We start from the raw sequence: 13839 nt of genomic DNA, 5'->3' as shown, positions 1-13839 counted from the left end.
CTTCGACACTCAATTGAAAACCGTTCTAGTCTGCAGTAAAAAGATAGAGCGGTTGAGTGTTGAGTGTCGTAAAACCAAACTAAACCAATTACTTACCAATTAGACTACTCAACCAAACTTGAACCGGCCGTAGTAAAACCAAAACCAAAACCAAAGTAATTGCCTGATTACTTTCGACAGTCAACTGAAAACCGCTCTAAAGTAAACAGATAATACAATGAACCATTCAAAACTCGAAGTAATTACAAGTAGCTGACGCAAACCGCGGGGAAGCGCGTGCGAGTGAGTCACGATTGGTTTTGCTTTTACTTCTGATTGGATGAAAGAGTGGTGCAAGTTTTAAGCCAATCGTGTGGCATAGTAAGAGCAAAACGAGTCAGTTTTCGACGGCTCAGAAAACTGGTCTATGCATGCAAGTGATACAAATCGACAAGAATTTTAATAAGGTACTTCTCCAAGATGGCATTGCACTTGAATGTGTTCGAGTTTATATTTGCTGTTTTATCTCGTCTATTTTGCTCTTTACTTGCTTTTGTGTTTTACACTTGCTGCATACTGAAATAGGCTTGACTTAGTTTCGATTAATATGGTAATGAAAAGACAAACGATGATATGTATGTAAACCAGGTTTTTTGGTTAGTATCGTTTTTACAAATTATTTGCAAAAGCTAGATTTGGAGAGTTTTCGCAAACTATACAAAGTAAAAGAAATGAATTTTTCAAGGTTGCAAGCTCCGTTAACACGTAAACCATAACCTTGTGAAAGGACAGTTGCATATACATGAAGATTTTGACACAGCTTACTTTTTTGTACAAGACGTCAATAGTTCCTTGATAATAAACGCGTTTTCCTGTTTTTGAATGAAAGGTTCAACAAAATCTTGTTTTAACGGAGAAAAGCCCTAAAGTTCCCTTCGCAGCTGTTGTTTTGGAGGTTAATTTAGACTGCAGCTGACGACCCAAATAACAGTTATGAAGAAGTCTCTTTTTACTAAAATATGATGGAACAAAGTAGCTAAACACTAATTGCCTCCTTTTTCGGTGCAATGGTACTCTCTATGAACGAAAGCATCATTTTAACATCGATAAAGACGCCATATTGTCCAGGGTTTGAGCACCAATCTTCGGAAGACGCTACTCCTGCCAGTACAAATGTTCCATTTCCCCCCGGACAAACAAGTGGCGTACCATTCTCGACATTACAAACTTCATCCTTTCCTGGGAGGGTACTAGCACAGTGTTCATACTTGGTAACCATTCCACCGTATGACGTATTACACAGCTCCGATGAGGCCAGTTCAACTTGGGCCTCGTTTAACACAACTGTGGGATTTCCTTCCTTTTTCTTAGACCTCCAACCGCTCACATAACACGATGACCCCACGGGAAACGTTGTATTTTCTTCTGGAAGACACACTGGAGTCACACGCTGGTGAAGAACTGCAACACGTTTCATTTTCATCAGTGTAATGTGACCCAGCGGACTTGTTAAAATGTTATCAATCTTGATAGTTTCTTCGTATCCCTCAAGGACTGTTCTATTGTGCTCACCGAGTCGTGCATTCCAGTTTTCAGGATTATGGCTTGAGTTCACACAGGCTGCTGACGTCACGATCCAACGCTGGTCAATTAAAGAACCGCTACACGCATGCGTGTCATTGAAGAGCAATTCAACTTGCCACGGCCAGGAGTTGGGCCGAGCCTCGCTTCCGCTGACCGCGAGAGAACTTTGCGCGGTAAGAAAGCGAGTGCCACATTTTGGATAATCTACACGGAATAAAAGAAAACATTCTTATCCAAAATCAAAACTAAGAATCCTAGCAAATCAACGAATAAAACAACCTTAGCAAAACCTCTTTGATCTTACACAATTGCACCTTTTATAATAACAGTGCCGGCATGCTTAATGTTGGCTTTTCAGATTCCCATAAAGGAAGATAATGTTTTAATTTCGAAACGCAAAGTATCGGTGAGAAATATGCGCTTTGAGCAAGGGTGATCAGATTTTCAGTTTTATGCAACAGCCCCTTAGCCAGTCATTTAAGCCTGGTTTTCACTAGCGACGCAAGTACAAACGCAAGCGCAAGCGCAAGCACAAGCGCAAGCACAAGCGCAAGCACAAGCGCAAGCACAAGCGCAAGCACAAGCGCAAGCACAAGCGCAAGCACAAGCGCAAGTACAAGCGCAAGCACAAGTGCAGGCACAAGCGCAAGCACAAACGCAAGCACAAACGCAAGTAATAGGAATGACTCAAGTGAAAACAAAATTCGACCTAAGCACAAGCACAAGCAAAATCATCCGAACCTTCCAAACTGTTTGGGCGTGGGGTAATATCTGGATCCAGCATTTTCCCTGGCCAAACATAACCACGTGTGGTAAATATCCTTGCGCTCGTGTTATCCCTGGGCGATATTTCGTTTTCACTTGTTGCAGCGCAAACACAAGCATAAGCGCAAGCACAAGAGAAAAAAAAGATTGATCCTTGTGCTTGCGCTTGCGCTTCTGCGTATGCCTGCGTCAAGGCCGTTTTCACAGTGAAATAAGAATTATTGTTCGCGCTTGTGCTTGCGTCGCTAGTGAAAACCAGGCTTTACGAACGTCTTCAACTATGTCTTAAGAGTCTTAAGATGTTTGCCATTACAGTGCACATACACTCTTAAAATAATTAACTATTGAGTGGAATTATACGCCACAACAGAATTTTATACAAAGTACTTGAGATTAAGATTGGACGAACTGTTCATAATTCAGGTGTTTTGAGATCGGTTCAGCTAAATGAAGGTATTATGTTCTAATTAGTACGAAACGTACCGTCTATTGTGCTCTCAATGAATGGCAACATGAACCGTACATCTAAATACACGCCATATTTATTAGCTCGAGCGCATCCTTCTCCCCAGCTAACCACACCCGTCAAAACGAAACTTCCATTCTCAATCTGGCAAGCCAGCGGTCCTCCGCTATCACCACTGCACGCGTCTTTGTCGCCAGCTTGAAACCCGGCGCAAAAATATCGCTCGTTTAGCAGGCCGTTGTAGGAAATATTGCTGTTACAGACTTCTTTAGATACCAGGTCCACCTCCACTTCGCGAAGAACGTCAGAGTACTCAGCCGCATTTTCGTCTTGCTTTCCCCATCCGGTGGCAAAACAGGTTTTACCGGTTGCAAAACGAGTTTCCATTTCAGGCAGACAGATAGAGTGCACCAGTTTGTGGAACACCGCTGGCCGCTTGAGTTTGATGATCGCAATATCGTAATCGCCAGTGTCTTCGGCGCTGCCCAGTATAAATCCGGGATGAATTGTTATCGTATCAATATTGATCATTTCTTCGTAACCTTCGAATTTTGTCTCGTTGTGTTCTCCAACCCTGACTTGCCACTGCTCCGGTTGGGTATATAAATAAAAACAATGCGCTGACGTCACAATCCAGGACGGATCAATCAGAGAGCCTCCGCAGTAGTGAGCAGTACCATTGACCAGAAGATCGACTTGCCACGGCCAGGAGTTGGGGCGAGCCTCGCGTCCTCCCACGATGCGGGAGGAAATGGAGGCCACTGGTCGAACTCCACACTCTGGGTAACCTGGCACGGGTAATGCAGATATACATATTAGTCGAAGCTACACTTTCAAATAAACAATAAATTGATCAAATTTGATTTCAGTTGTGAACAAATAAAGAAAACATTAAACAGTACAGTGTTAAATCCTGGTTAAACCGCGAGTGATAGTTCATGATAGTCGATGATAGTTGTAGCACGCGCTTCAGTTTGATCACCAGCTATCATGTACCATCATCGACAGTCATCAACTTTCATTCATTTTAAGCCTTTTCAAATTCTCCATGATTATTGATGATGGGATTTCCCATTTGACCACGCTCATGGTAGTTCATGATAGTTGGTGATATTTAGGGGAGAATCCGCCATCATTGACTATCACGAAAGATGAAACAAGTCAAAACAATGTACAGACTTTTCAGCAAGCACTCCACGGCCTCACCGGTATTTGCGAAAATTTTACTTCAGATCGAGACTGACCTTTTACATGTATGTCTTTAGTCCTTTATTTCAGCGGTCTCGATTAACTCGAAACTGGACCATTTGTAACCTCAAACACATTATTTTCTTATTATTTTCTTTATATGGTCACAACTGAAATCAAAGTTCCCTAATACTTGTTTACATTTTTCAACGTCAGTATTTTAAGCAAGCTGGGCAAGATTTAGTTTGCTAGAAAGATTTCCCGGAAAACCCTAAATTGAAAACATAGTTTTTAGAGGGAAATGGTTCTGAAGCCCGGCAAAAATCAAAGGAGCAAACAAAGATGCCAAAATGTATGTTGGAAGGTCCACGACGGTGCACAATCTTTTGTTCTGCGCTCATACACTATGTATGAATTACGTAACCAAAACGTTTCTATTGGTTAGTTCCTCAGAACGGAGTAAACAAGTGTTCTGTGCACGGTCAAGGCCAAAAAAGAGAACAAAAACATAAAACAAAGAAATTTGTCGGGTTTCATAACCATTCCCCTCCATTAACTATGTCGAAAACAAGAAAATATGTGATTTTATAGCAATGATTTTAATTAAACATCATAGCCTCATTAATTGCATACCATATATGGTGCTTTCAATGAAGGGGAGGAATCGGCGTACATCACTGTACACCCCAAACTTGAGGGGTCTCGCACATCCCACTCCCCAAGTCACCACACCAGCGAGGACCCATCTTCCTGCGTCATCTTGACACACCAAGGGCCCTCCGCTGTCTCCTTGGCAGGCGTCCTTCCCTCCTTCCTCATATCCTGCGCACATGAAGCGTTCTTTAATATACCCGTTATATGACCTCTCTTTGTTACATTCTTCCCACGAAACTATAGGTACTTCGTTTTCATGCAGGACATCGGAAAAGTTGCCATTCTCACTGGTATGCCCCCAACCAGTCACGACGCAGACTCGGCCGACATCCTCGGCGATAGTGGAGTCTTCGTCGGGCAGACACACTGGGCTAACACGGCTGTAAAAAGTGGCGGGTCTTTTGAGATGATAAAGCGCAAAGTCATAATCCCCCGCACTGATGAACGTTGGGCGATCATGAGTAAATCCAGGATGCATATAAGATTTATCGGCCTCAACAACCTCCTCGTAACCCTCGAGTGTTTTACTGTGGTGTTCCCCGAGGCGTATTTCTCTGGGGTAGGGGGAGTAAAACTTATCCACGCAGTGCGCTGCTGTTATGATCCACTGCGGATGAATGAGTGATCCTCCGCACCAATGACTTGTACCATTCACCAAAATTTCCACTTGCCATGGCCAGGAGTTTGGACGGGCTTCGCTGCCACCGACAATTCGCCTTTGGCGAGAATGGCGATTCTCCTCTTGACGTCGAATTCCGCATTTTGGGAAATCTGAAAAAATTAAAGAAGAATCAGTTCTTTTTTTCTGTGTAATAAGAATGGAATTAACAAGGATTTTTGAGAATGTTGGTGAAATTTATGTGCCACCTTTTGTAACAGAAGAGTAAATTGTTTTTACAAATAAGTGACTGCATCACTGTATTTCAAACAAAATCGACAAAGGTCTTAACACCACATTTCATAACTAACGACTGATGTTCTGTAGCACGAGCCTGTTCATTTTGTTTGTTATAATTTGGTCTTTTAGGCTCTTAACGTGGACAAGCAACGTTGTCTTTCCACTAAATCGGTCGCTCTTCAAGAGCTTTAGAATGAAAACCAGAAATCAGTAGCACGTGGTCTCTAAAAGTTGGCACGTGATTTTGTCGTCATAAGAGTACGCCATCTAAACTGCGTGCTCGATGGATTCTCGGAGTCGGGATACCGATCGAAAGGGCCACGAATTCACCGACCGTATTCCGACGACCCTCGACTACAGCCCACAAAAAAATAAGTTGGAATAAACAGCTCACCTCGCATGCAGCCATAAATCTCGACTCTAAGAGCAATGTCACCATGCCACTCTATTGGCTTGACTCGCAGAAACCGCGCCATTTTTGGCTCTTCCAGTTGAGATGTTGTAATCTCGTGCTTATTTTTGCTGCCGTCAAAAACCTAGGGAAGAAACTTGTCCCTTTTTAAATATTGTTATTAGTAAACGTGTGATGTAACACGAGGCAACATAAGAGACCAAAACAGAAAAAAAATTCAGGAAAAAACCGTTTTGCTTAACTGTTAATTAAGACTTGGCATGCTTTGCTTTAGTTCAGCGTCTGGTTGGCTCTCTCGTTGGGTAAAAACTGCGTCTTGTGCAATGCCGTTTAGCTAATCAGATACAAACAGGTCTGCTGAGGTGTTTCTTTTCAGCCAATCAGAAGTAAAGCCAAAATAGATTTCCTGCGCTCGACACCGGTAGCACGTATTACTCGAGTTCTGATTAGTTCATTGCGTTTGTCGCGACTTGTAATGGGCAGTTGCGATTTAATCTTTTGCTTCTTAAAGTAATAAGAAAAGATGCCGCTATAAATGCTTAATTTAGATTTATACAAGAGAGGATGCAAGGTAATAGAGTTATTCTAAAGGTAATCCATCTCAAGTTATTTTTAGACATGTTACCCAGTTCTTTCGCAGTTAATCTTACGATTCGCGATGCGTAAATATTTTCGTCAAGGATAAAAATTCGCGGTAAGCCTCTTGGGCTGTCCACGTGACCAACATCCCGGGCAAAGGATTGGCTATTTCTATACCCTCCTGGAGGGACCTAAAATAATTTGAAAGGGATTGCTTTTGGCTTTTGGGAATAAGGCCTATGGAGCGTTTTCACACACGAAGCCAGCAGCCATGCAAATTTATTGTAGCCAAAGAAAGTGTTTACATAAGAAAATAGTTCATCTTCCACAGAATCGATTCAGTTGGCATACCAACACGTCCGCCGTTTCATTATTTTGTAGCCTGCCCACCAACTTTTCTTTTTCGACGAGGTTTTTTTCGTCGTCGAGCACGCGTTAAAGAGAGCGCGGCGGGCGAAAAAAATTTTTAAAACTGTTTTGATCTTTCCCCCGCTACACCTCGTTGCATTTTAGCGCTCGTGTCCTACGCGCTGGAGAGGCTATAAATTATATTGGCTGCCGTGACGTCATGTGAAAACACACCTCTCGCGAACTCTGTTACACATACTAGATACCTCAGAATGATCCTCCCAGCGCTTAGCGTCCATGCTAAATGACAACGAATACTTCGACACCCAGAACTCGTTTTCAGGATGCCCCTGAATGGCCACCGCTGACACGTTAGTTTCGTCGTCGAAATGAATCTGCAAAAATTGATCGGCGCTTTGAATCAGCGGCCTCCACGCTCCGTTACCATGGAGACGTGCTCGCCCAGGATCGTGTTCAAGGTCGCGAATCGACGAAGCGGTAATGGCCGCGTCTTGGATCCAGTTAGCTTGCATGCCGAGTTCACTGTTGCATAACGATTCTGCAAAGGGAAAAATGTCGATCGTGTTTGTTACGTTTTTATTTAATTAGTCTCCTGATGTCCAAGAGACTCTGGGAAATTTTGACAATTTGTTCACGAAACCAGAAATTTATATCCAAATACTTGTCTTTAGAACCCTCGCGTAATCTATGTAACGAATCAGACAGTTAATTATGCAAATAATGGAATAAATGAGCGGCAAGACAGTACAAAAAATACCGCAATCTCCTTGTTCAGGGTTTTGGTTTTTACTCGTATCTACAGCTGCTGTTTCTATCAGTTCTATGCTCAGTGTTGAATCAAGGTAGATCATGTCAAGTGGTTATTAATCGAGCAAGGCAGTGCCAAAATAAACACTCCACGAGCATTTCCGTTGGCAGTTGTGTGTAAATACAAACCTGACAATTCCCTTATGACGTTTTATTCACCCTAAAGTAAACTAACTGATTCATTAAACAGGTAGTTGTTTTTATAAGTTGAGAATTGTCACAATTTGAGCGGGAGCAAACGGCCAAGCCGGGGGATCTTGTAGAGCAACGATTTTTAGTTCCAAACCGACCAATGAAATTGACGGGCGACATTGTAGAAACACTGAAGGTGTTGAAAACGGAAAACGCTGTTGGATACAAGTTAAAATTAAAATGACAACCTTGACAGAATTGATGGATTATTCAAAATGACACTGGAATAAATCACGAGAGGCTAGCGCTTCAACTAACGAGCAAGGAGAGAAACGAGAACTCGGAGAGAGAACAGCTATTGAAAGAGTTCTTTTACTTCTCTACGTTTGCTGACTTGTAAAATGTAACTCATGACTTACTCTCACCTGAGGATTCGATTGGAAATAAAATTCTGGCTTTTCCAAACGTTCCTGCATCTAATTACAGATAATTGATAAAAGAATAAGCAGTGTCAGAGATACCGTAACAGCTTAAAAATCTATTCTTAGCAACAATAAGATTTCCTTCGTCGGTTCAAACAGCCGGAATCTACAGCAGTTAACACAACTCACTGTGCGGTAATTAATTAACAATGCAATTACCAATGCAAGCGAGGCGCAACTGTTCCTATGAAACACATAAATCTTTAGGATAGAGTAGTTTTCAAGCCTCTAGACCCGGCGTTCACGACCCAGTTTGAACGGCTGCAAAACTATGCTTCGTTCTGGGAATCTCTAGGTCGATCCGTCAGTGTGTATACAACCTCGCACCATGGAGACCAAGTTCACTATGGCCGTTTTTTGTTTACGGGAAACACACACCTATACTAGCACCTCAGAAAGTGTACACTAGCGTGGACATTCTGCCTCAAAGAAGAGAGTTACAGACCAATTGTACTTACCGCTTATGAAGAGGCAGAGCAGAACTTCAAACCACATCTTGACGGAGAAACTGATTCACGGTGAAATCCTGTTGATCTTGTGATCGGTTGGAGTGGCAGAATGTACTGTAAACAAAAAGCCACTTCTCTGCTTGTACGTTGCTAAAGGTAAACAGAAATCGAACCGAAAAATATGCGTGCACTAATGAAGTGGAAAATAATCAAAGATTGTTTGAAATACAATACCTTTGGTGAGACACTTCACTTTGAAGACAATTAAAAAAGTTAATATCTCACGTTCTTGAAATGTTGCTAGGGAAAGTTTCTGAATAAAAAAGAGACTAAGCAAAACTGAACGTTCAGAAGCGATTCAGAACATAAACCGGTGAGGTTGCACTAAATCTGGAATCATAGCTTTCACAGACACCCACTGATTGTTTCTGTAAAATGAACAAAGACAATATTAGAATTTTCTGCCATTTGCATTACAATACGGGAGGCAATTTCGGGCAGTTTTGGTAGTTACTGTTTTTGCCCGAAATTGCCTTGAACTCACGTTGGATTAGACTGTAATCCAAGAGAGACAAATTAACCGTGAAAAAGGCTTTCAAAATGAAAGGAAGAACAGTCAATGGGACTTCTTCAAACAGTTTGTGAACAGGCTTCCTGATGCAGTATTAGAAGGACGAGAGAAAAAAAAAAAAAAAGAGGCGAAGGCTGAGCGATTTAGTGCTCGCCGATTTTAGAGGGCTTGTGGATGGGGTTTAACTGATTGCAGAAAATTGTTTAAAATCTTAACCAAGATGAGAAACGGCCTGAAATTTTAATTGACTGAACTGCAAAGTGTTCCAATGTAGACCTTCATTTCATGTGGTTTTATGTTCTTATTTAGTTAGCCTATCTGTCTGGGCCGGGCGCTATTGCCCTAAGCAGCTATTTTAATTTGTAATCAGTTTTTCAAAAGGCTCACTTTACGGCGATTTAACGTAATCTGGAGTTTGACATATTACATGCCACATTAGCTGAACAAAATCCTGCGCTGTGATTGGCTACCCGAGCGGGCAGAACGCTCGGGACTGCCCGCTGTGTCACGCAAGAAAAATTTCCCCGAAGGCCATATAAATCCTCTATTGACCAAATACAATGATGCAAGAGACCGCAAACGAAAATTCTGCCGGTGTATTGGGGATCTGTAAAAGATCTGATCAGCAAAAAATAGAAACATAAAAATGAAGCAAGGCTGTAATAATCCTTGCTTCTTTGTTATGTTTATTGACCAAGCTCGTTCGTTTCTTCAGTCAATAACTCATATGTATTTATCAATGGCCAACGCCAGCAGAAATTCTGGGAATAGGTCATTTTTCTGGGTTGCCTTTTGACTCTGTGTCAAAACGAGTATTCGTGCGAAAGAATTGATATGAAAATGGGTTTCCCTTACAGATTCATTTTCATGCAAATCAAACTCATTTTCATATCAATGGTTTGCACGAGGACATTATTGGTTTGCATGAGGACTCGTTTTGAAACAGAGGCACAAGGAAAGCAAGTCATTGTGGGTAAAAGGATTTTATTGCAAATAAATTCTACTTTTACTAGTTAAGTCTCCGTGGCGCAATCGGTTAGCGCGTTCGGCTGTTAACCGAAAGGTTGGTGGTTCAAGCCCACCCGGGGACGAGTCTTTTCTTTTCTTTTTCGCTGCAATTTCTCATTCTTGTTTGCGGAGGTTGCCGAAGAGAAGGAAACATCTGGAGCGTTTTAAAATAGATGTGTTTATCAAACAAGCTAGTTCGTAATAGTTTGAATTTTCATTACGATATATGACTGTAAAACACTTTGTTGCATCCTGTATATTGAGAAAAGGACAGAATTGTTTTTTTTATAAACATGGTTGTAAGGATTACAAAATTTTGGAGGGATGGAAAGACAAGCCGATCTCCTCGAAAGAAGTCTCGGAGGATCGGAGAAGCCACGACACGGGTGTAGAAAAGTTTTGGTCAGCGGAACACTACTCTAGCACGCAGTTTGCGGGCAGTTTCAAAATGGCGACTCATGGTCCCGAAAGTTTTCGACAATTTGTTTCAAACCCATGGTTTTCTTAAAGCACAAAAACGTTAGTCGTTATCATGGATTCTGATGGCATTCGACGGCCTCCAAAGCCAGCGCCTCAGCTTTCGACTACCTTGTTCATGAGTCCGCAGCTAGATCTCACTCCTGAGAAGAAAGCAAAGAAACCCAAACAGAATGGCCAAAAGAACATTTCAGAGGCGCCCACTGAAAATAAGACGGAAGAAAGCAAGGAAATCTATGCATGGTACGTTTATTTCGATGAAATATTGTACTTCCAACGAGAACAGTCAGAACTGGGCAAGAGATTTTGTTGTTTTTGTAGCTTACCAAGTTCATATGGTTACTAAGATCGATAGATTTCAACCCGAAGCTCAAAACGTATACTCTCCTTACAAATTCACATACATTCCCTTTAATGTCTGAGAGAATTTAGTGGTACATCATCTAATGTGCGGCAGGCGATGGTTCTCTTTATTCAATTGTGTTCTTTTTATTGTATTGATATTGTAAATAGGAGAAAATAGTTTGTGAAACAGTTGTTAGAGTTGGAAATTAATTAACAGTCACCATTGAAAGACACACCAAATGGTTAGTACATTTATTTACTGCTGTTAATAAGGAGGTCTGTGTTCACGGCAGAGTCCTTGTGTGAATTGTTCCTGTAATATGCAAGGTACTTCACTCACAAAGCCTCTCTCTATTTAGCAACCAGCTGTTCAAAGTGTGGTTGTAGCCTAAGGAGGGGGTGGGGAGGCAGGAGTTCTACCATGTGAAAAGGTTGGGGATGTTCGTCAGAAAATTTGAATTATACTCCCAACAGAGACCAAGGGGCGTGGCTCAAGCTCTATTTGACCCCTAAAAGATGCCATGAAGTAATTTAACTTCCATTTATAATTTGTTGCCTTATGATTTTTCAGCCTGACACAACCATCAATGAACTCCACCAAACGAGTTAGTAGAAAACTTCTGGCTCTTCAACGGGAGCAGTTTGATGCAGTTGCTGCAATAGCTGAAGAACTTGAACAATCTGAAACTACACGAACAAACCTGGGAGAAAGAGTTGCTCAGGCAGTCAATGTAAAGAAGGGAAATCACATTTATTCGGACTTGGTTTCCCTTGATGTTGATGCGGAAGAAGTGCTTGCTGAGTGTGCTCATCCAAAGGCACGGAGCAGTACAAACAAGACAAACAAGCTTCTTTCACAGGAGCCAGACATCATGGCTTTCTTTTCAGAAGATTTTGAGACGCAAATGGCACATTTTGACCATGACTTGTTCTATAGAGAGGAGCCATTGCCACAACCATCAGCAGCTCCAATATCTCATTTATTTGATTTGTATGAACATATTCAGTGCTGGCAAGAACAATAACATGAGTATTACACAGTAATGAATTAAGACAAGTCACACAACAAAGAGGGAAAAGTCAAATAGCAGCATAAATATAACAGATTAGACAGGGACCTCTGAACCAACAAATCATATCAAATCATATCTTTTGACCTGTTTCAGTTCCTCATTGACACCTTGCTTTGAAAACATATCTCAAACCCTGATAAAGAATGACACTTAGATAATCAAAATCTCTTAAGAGTGAAATCCAAAAAAAAAATTGATAATAGTTTTAAGTAAAGAAAGTCAAAATAAGTGTAATTAAAAGCAAATTGAATGACACTTTGCCTGCTTGCCAGGTGTTCAAGTTGCTGCTGTTCAAGTTAGTTAAGCACTTTGAGGTTGCATTTGCCCAGTTTCTATATGGCTTTCTCCCAGGCCTTCGCGCTCAATTGATTTTGGTGACATGACCGAGACAAACGGCCACTTTTCACAAATTACCTCAGACCATGTGACCTGAAAATGATTGACCACAGCAAAACATCGAGGCCTAGAAGTAGACAAAGGTTGCATAATGAATCATGCAATGGTGGTTTTGGACACACGAGGATGTTATATTTGATTTGTTCAGGCCCTAGTTGTTGGAAGGCTGGATAAATTGCTATCCAGCAGAGAAGTGTTGACAAAACAAACCATGCTATCCCCTGGATAGTGACTTCAGACTCTGATGGATAGTGCTATCCACCTTTCAAACAAGCTAGGCCAGGGCACTAAAAGTTAGAATTTGGGGAAGGTAGCTTATTAGAAACAAGGCATTCATAATTTTTATCATTTTGTTTTTCCATTTAACATCAAAATGTGTTATTACTCATGGAATTAACTCAATAATAAAAAAAAAAGTCATTTCTGACTTAAAGCTCGACTAAAATGTTGCCTACTGAACTACACTATTACGAAAAAACTGTAAGACTAAGCGCACTTCTGTATTAAGGGCGAAGCTAACACCTTGTTGATGGTATAAAGGAGGACTACATTTATCAGAAATATATTTACTTTTTACATAGTTCACTTTACTAGTGCAAATACGTTGAAAGCCCATGTGTGAATTGTTTCATAAAATCTGAACATGACCCCAGTGAAAAGAGCAACTTAGTAAAGGTATGCATATAGTTAAATGTGCAAATTCACGTAAAGGTTGTTTTTTAATGTCTCTTGAATTGTCAGGACTAGCTAGGGGTTTAACAGGTCTTCAAGAGTTTTGAATTTTAGTATGCAGTTCATACATACTTCAGGTTTGAAGAGCTTTTCACTCCTGCAGAAAATTTTCATTTTTAGGGGTTCAGAAATGCCATTTTCTGTATATTCCAAGGAACAGTTTCATTAATCAAAACATGGAAAAACATTGGAGTATTTACATGTTGTAGCCTGTGTTGTTTAGATGTTAACCATTGGGGTAAATGATAGCAGGTTTAATAGGAGAGACTAGGGACTGTCAAACCAGGTAACTTAATTATTATTGCCAATAAGTATATTTTTACTTATTCTGGATTTATGGAGCTATGCACATGCATACAAGCATATAATTATGGTCACTGTGCCCCTGTCAAGAGCACATCTTTGATAATTCTCGCAATACTATGAAATGCCTTTAGTCATAGTTCTGTGTTTTTATTGAATGACACAACCCT

The 13839-nt window shown here is 41.0% G+C and overlaps 2 protein-coding genes and 1 non-coding gene across 3 annotated transcripts; 2 read left to right on the top strand and 1 right to left on the bottom strand.

Annotated features, from left to right (window-relative positions):
• Window positions 1-420: 420 nt before the first annotated feature.
• Window positions 421-9469, bottom strand: LOC110050320 (transmembrane protease serine 9-like). The gene is made up of 7 exons (XM_020756239.2): window positions 8774-9469; window positions 8259-8309; window positions 7140-7432; window positions 5929-6070; window positions 4616-5407; window positions 2812-3582; window positions 421-1767 (listed from the first exon to the last, which is right to left on the bottom strand). The coding sequence occupies exons 1-7, from the start codon at window positions 8808-8810 to the stop codon at window positions 1016-1018; spliced, it is 2838 nt and encodes a 945-aa protein (XP_020611898.2). The 5' UTR covers window positions 8811-9469; the 3' UTR covers window positions 421-1015.
• Window positions 9470-10352: 883 nt separating this feature from the next.
• On the top strand, window positions 10353-10426 carry Trnan-guu (transfer RNA asparagine (anticodon GUU)). Its single transcript has one exon. It is a non-coding gene; the product is annotated as a tRNA-Asn (tRNA).
• Window positions 10427-10641: 215 nt separating this feature from the next.
• On the top strand, window positions 10642-13567 carry LOC110050188 (uncharacterized). Its single transcript, XM_020756078.2, has 2 exons — window positions 10642-11063; window positions 11737-13567. The coding sequence occupies exons 1-2, from the start codon at window positions 10876-10878 to the stop codon at window positions 12188-12190; spliced, it is 642 nt and encodes a 213-aa protein (XP_020611737.1). The 5' UTR covers window positions 10642-10875; the 3' UTR covers window positions 12191-13567.
• Window positions 13568-13839: the final 272 nt, after the last annotated feature.

This window comes from Orbicella faveolata, unplaced genomic scaffold (assembly GCF_042242905.1).
Source record: "Orbicella faveolata isolate gen_17 unplaced genomic scaffold, um_ofav_v1 contig_25, whole genome shotgun sequence".
Taxonomy (NCBI): domain Eukaryota; kingdom Metazoa; phylum Cnidaria; class Anthozoa; order Scleractinia; family Merulinidae; genus Orbicella; species Orbicella faveolata.
The sequence above is the reverse complement of the archived record's forward strand: the minus strand, read 5'-3'. Positions and strand labels throughout refer to the sequence as shown.

Bases quoted from the DNA above. Each gene is read 5' to 3' on its own strand.
- LOC110050320 (XM_020756239.2), bottom strand. From the start codon at position 8,810: ATGTGGTTTGAAGTTCTGCTCTGCCTCTTCATAAGCG. The intron at 5,408-5,928 runs GTGAGCTGTTTA...TAATTTTTTCAG, and splicing joins GATTTATGGCTGCATGCGAG to ATTTCCCAAAATGCGGAATT. The intron at 1,768-2,811 runs GTACGTTTCGTA...TATTCCGTGTAG, and splicing joins CATTGAGAGCACAATAGACG to ATTATCCAAAATGTGGCACT.
- LOC110050188 (XM_020756078.2), top strand. From the start codon at position 10,876: ATGGATTCTGATGGCATTCGACGGCCTCCAAAGCCAGCGCCTCAGCTT. The intron at 11,064-11,736 runs GTACGTTTATTT...ATGATTTTTCAG, and splicing joins AGCAAGGAAATCTATGCATG to CCTGACACAACCATCAATGA.